This window comes from Hyalella azteca, unplaced genomic scaffold, assembly GCF_000764305.2.
Source record: "Hyalella azteca isolate HAZT.00-mixed unplaced genomic scaffold, Hazt_2.0.2 contig223, whole genome shotgun sequence".
NCBI classification, from domain to species: domain Eukaryota; kingdom Metazoa; phylum Arthropoda; class Malacostraca; order Amphipoda; family Hyalellidae; genus Hyalella; species Hyalella azteca.
In genome coordinates this window covers 50,220-62,440 of record NW_025930578.1, presented here as the reverse complement: position 1 = coordinate 62,440, position 12,221 = coordinate 50,220, and the positions used below count along the sequence as shown (strand labels likewise).

At 41.6% G+C, this 12,221-nt stretch overlaps 1 protein-coding gene across 1 annotated transcript; it reads left to right on the top strand.

Annotated features, from left to right (window-relative positions):
- Window positions 1-1,085: 1,085 nt before the first annotated feature.
- LOC108675566 lies at window positions 1,086-11,776 on the top strand. The gene is made up of 7 exons (XM_018163588.2): window positions 1,086-1,264; window positions 1,554-1,713; window positions 2,209-2,323; window positions 3,265-3,413; window positions 4,491-4,622; window positions 4,999-5,104; window positions 6,191-11,776. The coding sequence occupies exons 1-7, from the start codon at window positions 1,160-1,162 to the stop codon at window positions 9,087-9,089; spliced, it is 3,666 nt and encodes a 1,221-aa protein (XP_018019077.1). The 5' UTR covers window positions 1,086-1,159; the 3' UTR covers window positions 9,090-11,776.
- The last annotated feature ends 445 nt before the right edge of the window (window positions 11,777-12,221 follow it).

The window sequence follows — 12,221 nt, the reverse complement described above, 5'->3', positions numbered from 1 at the left end:
CCCATACCGTGTATATATTACACAATTATGTAATGTACTAGAACAGGGAACAACAGATAGCGACATTAGCGGCGTAAGCCAATACGAGTACAGTAGAAAGACTGCGTCTATATAATAACAATGGCAGAAAAATTCAGAGAACATTAGAGATAACATCCGAGAACAGCAGAGATAACACCCGAGAACAGCAGAGATAACACCCGAGAACAGCAGAGATAACATCCGAGAACAGCAGAGATACCAGCAAAGATAACACCCGAGAACAGCAGAGATAACAGCAGAGAACAGCAGAGGCAGGGTCGACTTAAAGGGAAACTGTGCTTGTTTGGCTGCTCCTCCCCTCCTCCCTCCCCACCATCATCCATCTTTCCCCTCTTCCCACCGACTTTTATTATTAGTCTTTCATCATTCGTCACAAAAAATGTTCATATTATAATCATGATAGAGTGGAGGGATACAAAAGGGACTCTCATTTATTTTAAAACAAGCATCATTTCAGAGACTTTTTCAGTATTTTTTCACAGTTGATTGAAATTGCCGTGCTAACAAATACGAATTTTGATCAGCGAGCTACTAGTTTTACGAGCAAAAGTCTTCATGAATTACGAGCTCACTAATTCCAGTTCGTGTGATGGATGAAGGCATGAGAAATCGTGCCAAGTTACGAAGCCGGCCTCACGAAATGTGGCAACGAAATAGGCCTGAGAATACAATATAACAATATACAAAATAACAATAATATACAATATAACAGTAGTTCATGCATAAATATTCAATGCAATCCTGAGGCAGAAAATAAATCAATAAAAAGTATAGCAGCTGATAAGATAAAGCATATGTTCAAGCGATGCGGTGTAGAGACTGAAAAAATATATCAGTAAAATCGAAAGACAAATTGAAATTTTATTGAGAGTGAAAATTTGGACGGTGATGAGTATTAATCGAAATCAGTATTAATCAAATTAATGAGGACTTACACCAATAAACCAATGAAAGATTAATAATAAATATAAGTGAAAACATTGTGAAAAAATTATTCTCTTTGAAAAGAAATGGAAAAAAATCATCCCACTGAACAGAAAAAATGAACTTTTTATTAGAAATTACGGAGTGAACATACATAATTGGAGTTATTGATGAAAAGGATAACAGGATAGCGATGAGCTGTAGCACGCCATCCTCGGGGCCAGGCAAGGGCTCCGTTAAAGGATACCTCGACGTGAAGATCCCTGCGAGGAAGCGCAAGAGCATTTCCCTTTTCAGGGTAAGTGAGGGACATAAAATATGGTTTCCCTTTTCAGGGTAAGTTAGGGGACATAATATAGTTTCCCTCAGGGTAAGTTAGGAGACATAATATATAGTTTCCTTCAGGGTAAGTTGGGGGACATAATATATAGTTTCCCTTTTCAGGGTAAGTGAGGGACATAATATATAGTTTCCCTCAGGGTAAGTGAGGGGACATTATATATAGTTTCCCTTATATATTTTAATGGATAAAATAGTCTATGGTTCGCTGGTAGCAAGAGACCCCGTCTCACTCCCCCGTCCCACAGGTGCAGGTGTGGAAGAGGAGGTGTTGGGTGGTGGTAAGGGGTGACCGTTCCCCCGCTGACTCCACCTCTGGGGGAGGCATGGTGACTCCCACAGCCCCATCCACTCCCACTCACCCTTCGTCTACTCCCATTAACGGCAATTCATCACAATCTGCTTCCGGTGAGTGGATAATTTTTTCTATAATCCATCAAAATATTATTAAAAAGTAATTTTAAATTAAGACCAAATCTTCAAAACTAAATCCATGCCTGAAGAATCCTCTTGTATCTATTAAAGAATCGTCCTGACTTCATCGCTTGATCGGCCGTCAATTTATTACTGAACAAGATTAATTATCAAAAGTTATTACAGTTTATCGTTGAATGCAAAAGAATTATGAGGCTATTACAAAGTCAATTCGATCAAAATACGATGAAAAAATAATTGGCTTACAAAAACGTAAAATTATATAAATTATGTTACAAACTTTAAGCAATAACGTGTTACGATAAAAAAATATTTAGAATCACTTAATTTAACTTAATTTTAAGCTTTCCCAAAAACTTAAAATTAAGTCAAAACACGGCAAGAATTGGATGTTTTTTGTAATAACTTCCTGTTTTTAAAAATAACTTTAAATAGCTAATAATAAAATAATAACAAATTTCCCCTCAGGCGAGATAAGCCTGAGCGTCGAGATCTACACGCGGCATGAGGGAAGCAACCAGCCGACCGAGGGCACCATACTTCATATCGACCTCGTACACAAAATACGGAGGGCTAAGTCTAAGTGAGGGTTGTTGGCAGTTTTTTATTTGATTTCGTATAAAGATTGGGTTGCTCTGATATATGATGTGAAAAACAGTTGAATTCGTTCATTTCTATTCTAATTTAAAATATGATATCACGCTTAGGAATGGGATTATATTCCGGCTTTGATAAATCTCATACTAATTTAGTTTAAAAATGCTAAATGAAGTTCAGAAAGTAATAAATTGTATTAAAGAATTTATAGCACCAAGTTTACACGTATGATTAATATCTTTATTGTTCTGTTGTTCATTTCTTTATCAATTTACTGATATAATTTTATAATAGTAACCAAAACCCACGAATAAAAATTGTAAACACAAAACAACCTGGTACAATAGTTTGTATTCGAAAGATTTTGTAACGAAAATATTCATAAATTTGAACTATTTATTTTTACTGAATTCACTTAGAATGTTTTGAGAGATTGATCCTATAAATGTTATACGATATTGTGGATGAGTGACGAACAATATATTTGAAACCAGTAACATATTTGTATCGTGCCTCGAAATTCTAACTATTCGTCCAACAATGAATTGCGGACTATGTCCACAAAGAATTTATGGTACATTACTTCTGAATTTATAATTTCCCTGGATAAATTGCCGCGTTTTTCAAGCGTTTCGACTCCCACACACTAAAAGTGCCTGTAGATATAAACGCTATATAGTACAACGTTAACATAGTCGGATTGCAATACGATTCCTATAATAATGTTACTTTGCTCCACAGACATCACCAGCGCAAATTCATAATCAATAATTAATACCTAAAGAAGGACCAATTTCATAGTAGTGCACGATATTTTAGAATCAATTTTTACATTTTCTTCTACAGAGTATCCATGAAAATTGTCTGTGAGTGAATACAATTGAATAGGCAAAAAATTTGAGCACCCATGCTACCTGGCCCCCACAGGTCCCACCCATACGCGTTCGAGGTGTGTGGGAGACGAGGGCAGGCGCTGCTGTACCTCAGCGGGGGGAGTGAGACGGAGAGCCAGCGTTGGATGTCAGCCATGAGGGACCTGCTATGGCTGCCCCTACAGCTCCCCCACATAAATGCAGGTGACTTGTACCAACGTTTGTTGTTCTCCTCGTCAACACAGGTGACTTGTACCAACGTTTGTTGCTCTCCCCGTCAACACAGGTGACTTGTACCAACGTTTGTTGCTCTCCCCGTCAACACAGGTGACTTGTACCAACGTTTGTTGCTCTACCCGTCAGCACAGGTGACTTGTGCCAACGTTTGTTTCTCTCCAGGTCAACGCAGGGGACTTGTGCCAACGTTTGTTGCTCTCCCCATGAACACAGGTGACTTGTGCCAACGTTTGTTGCTCTCCCCATGAACACAGGTGACTTGTGCCAACGACTGTTGCTCTCCCCGTCAGCACAGGTGACTTGTACTAACGTTTGTTGCTCTCCCCGTCAACACAGGTGACTTGTACTAACGTTTGTTGCTCTCCCCGTCAACACAGGTGACTTGTACTAACGTTTGTTGCTTTCCCCGTCAACACAGGTGACTTGTGCCAACGTTTGTTGCTCTCCCCATGAACACAGGTGACTTGTGCCAACGACTGTTGCTCTCCCCGTCAGCACAGGTGACTTGTACCAACGTTTGTTGCTCTCCCCGTCAACACAGGTCACTTGTGTCAACGTTCGTTGCTCTCCCCGTCAACACAAGTGACTTGTGGCAACGTTTGTTGCTCTCCCCGTCATCACAGGTGACTTGTACTAACGTTTGTTGCTCTCCTCGTCAACACAGGTGACTTGTACTAACGTTTATTGCTCTCCCCGTCAACACAGGTGACTTGTACTAACGTTTGTTGCTCTCCCCGTCAACACAGGTGACTTGTACTAACGTTTGTTGCTCTCCCCGTCAACACAAGATTCTCACGGTTTATCTGGTAGTCGACGTTGCTTAGGCGGCCCTAACGGTGACTTCGTCTGGGACGCCTCCAAAGACTAGCTACAGCCTCGGACAAATATAGTGTAACTTTAGTCACTCTCACACCCGATCATTTGTATCAGCCGCATCCGGCTCAAACGACTTATAAAATCCACAGTTGATTTCGAAACCTACTTCACTTTATCTTTACATATTTATTGTACTTTCACTGTTTAACTGGCCAAACTTGTCGCCAGTTTACCCGCACAACTGGCCAGTTAGCGCGATCTCGGTGGGCGAGGAGGAGGGCGAGTACGCAGCCCTGGGTGGTCTGTACGGCCGCATGGCCGTGGCACGGGCCAACCTCGTCATCAAGGACGTCCATAACGGTCGGTGGAGTAGGCTTAGAGCTAATTATTATCATTTGAAAAGTCTATCATTGAATAGCTTCAGTAGAGTAGGTTTATGGCTGAATAGCTTCAGAAGAGCAGATGCGGTTAAACGATTAGGAATATTGCTGGATACGGTCAATAGTGTAGACTTAGTGTTGGATATGGTAAGTGGAGTAGGCCTATTGCTGAATACGATCAGTGCATTAGGCATATAGCTAAATCCGGTCAATGAAAACAATGCTCAACAAGTAGGGCTATGGCTAAACAACAAAAAGTCCATGGTGAGGCGCAATATAATAACTAAAATATAAACTACTTTAATTTTAGGTAGATTCTTTTTGCAACCGAATAAATTTGAGAATGGATCCTTCAGGAGCAACGCTCGCCGAGTGGCCGCTGACGTCCATCCAGCGAGTGTACGTCTCGGCCGGCGGGGAACTGGAGGACGAGGGCAAGATTTTTATCATTCAGACGAGACCGTGAGTAGCGAGCTGGACAGCGGCCATCTTGTCTGATGTGATAAATGATGAAAAATTAGGTAATGATTGATGAGAGTGAAATTGAGAGACTGTAGATACAGGAAAGATGGAAGAGAGTGAAATGGAGAGACTGTAGATACAAGAAGGATGGAAGAGAGTGAGATGGAGAGACTGTAGGTACAAGAAGGATGTAAGAGATTGCGATGGAGAGACTATAGATACAAGAAGGATGGAAGAGAGTGAAATGGAGAGACTGTAGATACAAGAAGGATGGAAGAGAGTGAGATGGAGAGACTGTAGGTACAAGAAGGATGTAAGAGATTGCGATGGAGAGACTATAGATACAAGAAGGATGGAAGAGAGTGAAATGGAGAGACTGTAGATACAAGAAGGATGGAAAAGAGTGAGATGGAGAGACTGTAGATACAAGAAGGATGGAAGAGATTGCGATGGAGAGACTATAGATACAAGAAGGATGGAAGAGAGTGAAATGGAGAGACTGTAGATACAAGAAGGATGGAAGAGAGTGAGATGGAGAGACTGTAGTAGAGAGTGAGATGAAGAGACTGCATAGATACAGGAATGGTGGAAGAGGGTGCGATGGAGACTGTAGATACAGGAAGGATGGAAGAGAGTGAGATGGAGAGGAGAGACTATAGATACAGGAGGCATGGAAGAGAGTTAAATGGAGAGACTATAGATACAGGAGGCATGGAAGAGAGTTAAATGGAGAGACTGTAGATACAGGAGGCATGGAAGAGAGTGAGATGGAGAGACTGTGAGATAAACACGAGAGCTTGACTAGAAAGGTGTGCCAGTGGAAGGAATTGGCAGAAAGAGTAAATAAAATCAAAAGGAATGTGAGATAATAAGACTTAAGCTAACATCCGACAGCGTTCATGGTACATGAAAGAAAGAAGTGAGGAAACTAGCATGAGTGTGGATGAACGACAGAGCCGTTTGTGATGACAAGGGAAAAGATTTGATGAGTACGTCTGAAGAATTACGATCACAATAATATTTCTCGATATCCATTCGTCATCATATGCATTACTTAAATCCTAATTAATTTATTTATGACTGCAGAGCGCATCCATGCGGTGAAACGTACCTCTACTTCTTCTCTAACGAGCTGGGCCCGCTGTTAGACGGGCTACACGACGCAGTATCCGGACTACTGGCAAAAGGCAACGGCGGCGATGACACATCCGTTATCAGCGACTTATCCGAGTTGTCCGGTGCCATTGGATCGGTGGTTGTGCAACCACAAAGACTACCGGAACTAGGTACCATGGCAAAAGTTAGGAAGTCTACTTCTGTACTCGACTTATCTGAGGTATCGTCGCACAAAATTGGTTCGGATCTACTAGGAGTGCCAACTTGTAAGTCCCTAGGAACTTCCCCTCAACATAAAATGCTTAGTCACTGCCGTAGAAAATCTATGAGCGAGACGAACCTGGCTAGAATATGTTTGGATGAAACAGACGAAGAACTGGATGCGAGGGATGAAGATTTGGACGATATCAGACCCGCAGATCAGCCGAAAGACCGGACTTCTTCATCAGGATCTTATAACTCTTACAGATCCACAGATTCTGGAGTACGACTTTCCGCATCTCCGTCCAATTATGACCAGGCGACGATGAGGAGACTTGTTACGAAGTCAGATTCTATTGATTCGGGAGTACGAGCCTGTATCAAAGATGACGCACACAAGGACCACACTCATCTAAGAGCCGGCATCCCAGTTCCTGCTGCTCCTGAATTGGATGATACCCGTAAAGTCGACGGATCTTACAATGATTCCAAGTCGGGAGAAAGTTCCAATCGCAGTATAGGAACCCAAGAAGAAGAACCGGACGTCAATGCTCGAGTTGGAGCATGGTGCCTTCAGAGCGCAAAAGCCAGGAAGTCATTCTTCTTGAAAAACCTCAATGCTGCTACAATCCCAAGCAACAGAGATAAATTTTTAACGAAGAGTCTATCAAGAACTTTGTCTGAATCGTACAAGGAAATCCCAGAAAGAGGTGGAGTTAAAGAAGAATATCGAAAAGCTATGGAGAATCCAATATTGACAACGAAGCACACAACAGTGTACGAGGAAATAAAAGATGTTCTTAAGCCTCTGAATGAGAAAAGAAATGAGAAGGAACATGAATATGAAGATTTGGAAAAATTGAGAAGGGACATTAAGAGAAGCTACAGCTTCCAAGAAAAAACTCAACCACCTCCTCCTCCACTTCCGCCCAGAAGGCCAAAGTCATTTTCGCCAGATCCTTGGGTCGAAGGTTCTTTAAGCAAAACAGGAACACTAAGAAAAATTTTTGGGTTATCCTTCCACAGCAAGTCTCACTCTCAAGATAGCATGCTTGAAATGGAGGCCCCACAGCTTGGCGACGATCGACTGCATGCAAGCCACCTGGAAAGTTGCGACGTTGCAACAGTCCAAGCTCTAGGGACTTTGCCTAGGCCGAGGAGGCGAGCCACAATGGATGTGTATGAACGCCATCAGAGTTTCTCCAGTTCGCCAAGAATGTCTCCTAAACAAAAAATACGTAATCCCTTCGGAATTTCACCGTCCAGATCTCCTCGAATTCCAAGACCGAAAAACCTGTTCATCTTTAAGACTTCGAACAATGATGAAAACTCTTCGCCGTCTTCACAGGCAAACTTGCGGTACCAGCGACAAATTATGATGCAGTCCCAGAAAACTCCAAGTACTGACAGCTCTCTGGCCGACATTTCTACACCTGACACTCCTAAGCCGGGAAGTTTTTATCGAGGAATGTACAGGCCAGATTCAGTGCATTTAGAAACTCCAGACACAGGTGACGAGTCCGGCACTAAAGATGGTAATTCAGGATATAACATTAAAAGTCCGAAGATAATGAGTAAAACCTTTAGCTTTCTCCGCAAGTATCCTAAAGAAAAGTACGGGTCTTTGGAGCAGAAGAGAAAGTCCACAATTTCTGTCACTTCTCAGCCGGATTCGGCTGACTCCTCCAACAAAGTACCCAACAGTTTCTCTTTGGATAGTTTTGCCGTCGATGCAGAAGCGACGAAGCCAGAAGACGAGGCGAATAAGCCTAATGAGAACTGCAGTCGAAAGATTGAAGGCAGGAAAGCATCGGTTAGTAAAGGGTCTTCTGGAATTATGATTCCTCGAGGATCGTACGCAGAAAGAGGAAGCAGCGTAAGCCCAGCAACGACGCCATCTGGCATCCAAGCCAGCTGCTTGCTTGGACGTCCAGGCACACCACCTGCCACAGATCTACCACTGAGAAGTGCCAACAGACAACCTTCTGCCTCGTCTATATGGAATGTCCCAGGAATTCCACCTCAGGTGCCACCGAAGAAGTGCAACGATTCTGAACCCCAGTATGCTAATCTAGGACCAGATCCAGACTATATGACTGTGGAAGAAATTGCTGGTGCTTTTCGGAAAACCACTCCAACTCTTCCTTCTAAAGATATCATTGATCCTGGCGGATACCTATCAATGGGAGACATACGACAATTGAAGGCAATGCCGGAGACAAATCAAGCTCGCCCTCCAGACCACGAGTATGTATCGATGGACGATATTCAAACAACAACCTTTTCAGACTATCCAAAAGTTTGTGGTTCGGCAACATCTTCAATGGACCGAAGGCAAACTCATCACCACCACCCTCATCACCACCCTTACGTGTCACAACTCCGTCAGATGCACCAGCCCCTAGACAAGAGTAGCATCAGGAGTGCAGGGCCAGGATCTACCGCAGTCCCTCCTATAGATTTTAAGTATCCTCACTCTCTGACTTCAATCCACAAGAGTGCTCCTGGGAGTCGCAAGACCTCGTGTTGTGAGGGTATTCCATCCGACTACCTTACACCCCAGGAGGTCGGTCGTCTGCTAAGGAGGGAACTTCTTCACACGGCCACGAGTAGAACACGGCAGGAACACGAACGATCTCATGCGGCTCACAAGCACGCGCTCCCATAACACAACCCCTGCAATAGCACCTTCCCTCACGTGGCTCACGCAAGGCGTACGCAGTTGTAGCATTATTGGCGTACGCATTTGTAATCCTGTGGCAAAAAGTTGTCCCACGTACAACATTCCTACTCACAGCAAGCGCTAAACATTTTCATTTAAATGACTCTCTTATAACTTTATCACTCTTACAATTCCGCGCACAACCTTTATTGAATCACCCAGATAAATTTCACACAAGTGACGCTCGCTGAACACAATCTCACCTTAAAAAACAGTGCATGTGCTGCGCTTGATGAACATGCAACTTCAGGTTAATACTTCAACATGTTTTTTTTAATCCTCTTCCCGGATGAGCATATACAACAAATTCAAACGCATACATCCAAACGCCAACGAAGAAGTCACGGAAGCTCAAGTTTTAATTGTCTAATATTAATGCAAATGTGAATCAATTGGCGTTCCCTATTGAAGAGAATTGAATTTTTCTAATTGTTATTTGTACAGTTACTGTGTTGGAACGTTGAAGGACTCAACGAAGTGTACTTCCTCGAGAGTAGAATTGTAAGTAATGAACTGCGCTAAGGTATTGCAGTGGTCAAGTTACTAGAAATATTGCAGCTTTGAAAAAATTCTGTATATATAATGGAATTTAGTTGACAATTTGCTACGAAATTAGACAAGCTGGAGAAAATAATATTGAATATCAGAATTTTTTTCAAAGTATTTTGAGAGCGCCAAAGATAATAGGTATATATAATTCTTACGGAAAACCAGCTAGCGCAAATTAACCTTCCGTACACTGAAAAAATATGGAGGATGCACGAAGAAATTTATAGTAAACAGCTGTGGCCATTCAAGTGACGTGACGACAAGCGTTTTTATTTATATGGACGATTTACATGCGAGTGGAATCTATATTTATTCTTTTATTTTTAATATTTATTAATTAACGTAGTAAGAGTCAAAACTAAAACCTCATTTACAAAATTGCAAAGGTGGCCATCTTAAACGAAATTTCTGAAAGCAGTGCAGGGCTCAGACACAAAGTTGATGATGGCACCGACCTCTGTAATTCTTTCGATAAATTGCCATCACAGAAACCCTCGTTCTTGAAAGCAATTATAAAGACATACGAGCCTAGCAAAGACAATACAGATTAATTTAGTAGCTACTTAAACAATTGACGTTCGAGGATGTGAGAAACTGAGAATCTTCTGTATAGGGGATCTTGAGCTGTGAGGTTTGTGATGCTGTCAGATCCCTAGAAAACCTTGACCGCACTGCCGAAGTAATTGAAACTCTAGGTCAGCTTAAGGAATTTAGTTCGGAATGAACTACTCTGACCTGAATGATAAATTACGATAGTTCATACCGCGCTATTTCAACTTGAATTATAAAATATGGAAATTCATACCATGCTCGAATTATTAGGTATGATTATTTCAATAACGCAATTGATACCTGTATTATGCTGTACGGAGTGATCTCTTATAAGCTCTCCTGACCTGAATAGCGATGGTGATGGGAAAACTAAAAATTACTTTTCCTAAAACGAGTAGAAATAGGTAATCATTCCTGACATAGATAATTGAAGGTTATAATATTTTTGGAGTTTCAGCGTTACTGCAACAATTATCATGGTATTACGCCTAAAAACGATAATTATTTTCATAAAATGACTGAAAATGGAATATAGCTTGTATGGAAATTGTATAACAGCATTAAATAACGCTTGACAAGCTCTTCTAGGTCAGGAAAATCGAACGAAAGCCGCGTATGACTGTAGCCTGCTTCCTTCTAGCGTGTCGTGAACTCTTTGTAGTTTCCTTGCATGAAACATGAAATGTTATTATAATATGCAAATTTTTGATTACTCGTCAGAGTCATAGCGCAGTGACCGCTATGTTATTTTTCTGGTGCAGCTTACCTCTCGGAAGTCGCCTCATGAATGCATCCATCTCAACAATATTGCAGGAAATTGATAAAGAAATTAGTTGCATATATGTGCCATGTCATTTGCGATAATGAAATTTATTAAATTAAACTACTATGTGTCAGAAGTTTGCATTAAAGACATGAACTGTACGCTCACAATACTAACTATTCGTACGCTCTAGTCTCTGTACGCATCCATTTGGCTCGAGTAACACATTTAACATTATCGTTTATGTTTGTCAGCTAAGCAGTATTGAAATGCCAATTTTTCTGCACCAGATCTGAAAATGGGACACGAAATTAGAGAGTAACTTATTCAAATTGAAACAAATACGTTCAAATGAAAAATTTGATGAAAAATGGAATTTGGCCCACGCGGGAGCTGAAAATTCCGAAATGTGCAATTATCAGTAATGGGCAAGAGTGCCAAACGAACCTTATAAACTGTAAGGTATTATTGCGGTTATTATGTTGTTTTACGTGTGCCAAGTGTTGCTCGTAGATAAAGAGGAATTTTTACCGTTGTTAACATTAAGCAGCATCCAAGATGTAGAACTAAACCTTCTTTGTGTATGTTGACTGCACAAAGTTGTTTTTGAGATTCTTATCGTTTAGGGAAAGCATCGATACTTTGAATGGGTGAAGCAACGAAAAAAAGATCAACCTTTAGCACCAGTTTGACTGATTTTGTTCACGTTTGATGTACTTTGTTCCAAGTTCTAGCCATTATGCTTCTCACGTGTTTCATTAAATTTGTTCATGTTTGTGGCTATTTCCTTCCCTTTTGGCAAGAATATACCGCGCTTGAGATGAGGCACAGGATGTTCTTCTATTGAAAGATATAATTGGACTAAAAAATTGAACGTAGAATATCGCTTGTATTACACAATAAACATAACAACATAAATCATTTACTACCGTTATCATCTGCACCAGCATAGCCACCACCATCTTCACCTACATACATAGCCTCCACCATCTGCACCTACATAGCCTCCACCATCTGCACCAACATAGCCTCCACCATCTGCACCTACATAGCCTCCACCATCTGCACCTACATAGCCTCCACCATCTGCACCTACATAGCCTCCACCATCTGAACCTACATAGCCACCACCAACTGCACCTACATAGCCTCCACCATCTGCACCTACATAGCCTCCACCATCTGCACCTACATAGCCTCCACCATCTGCACCT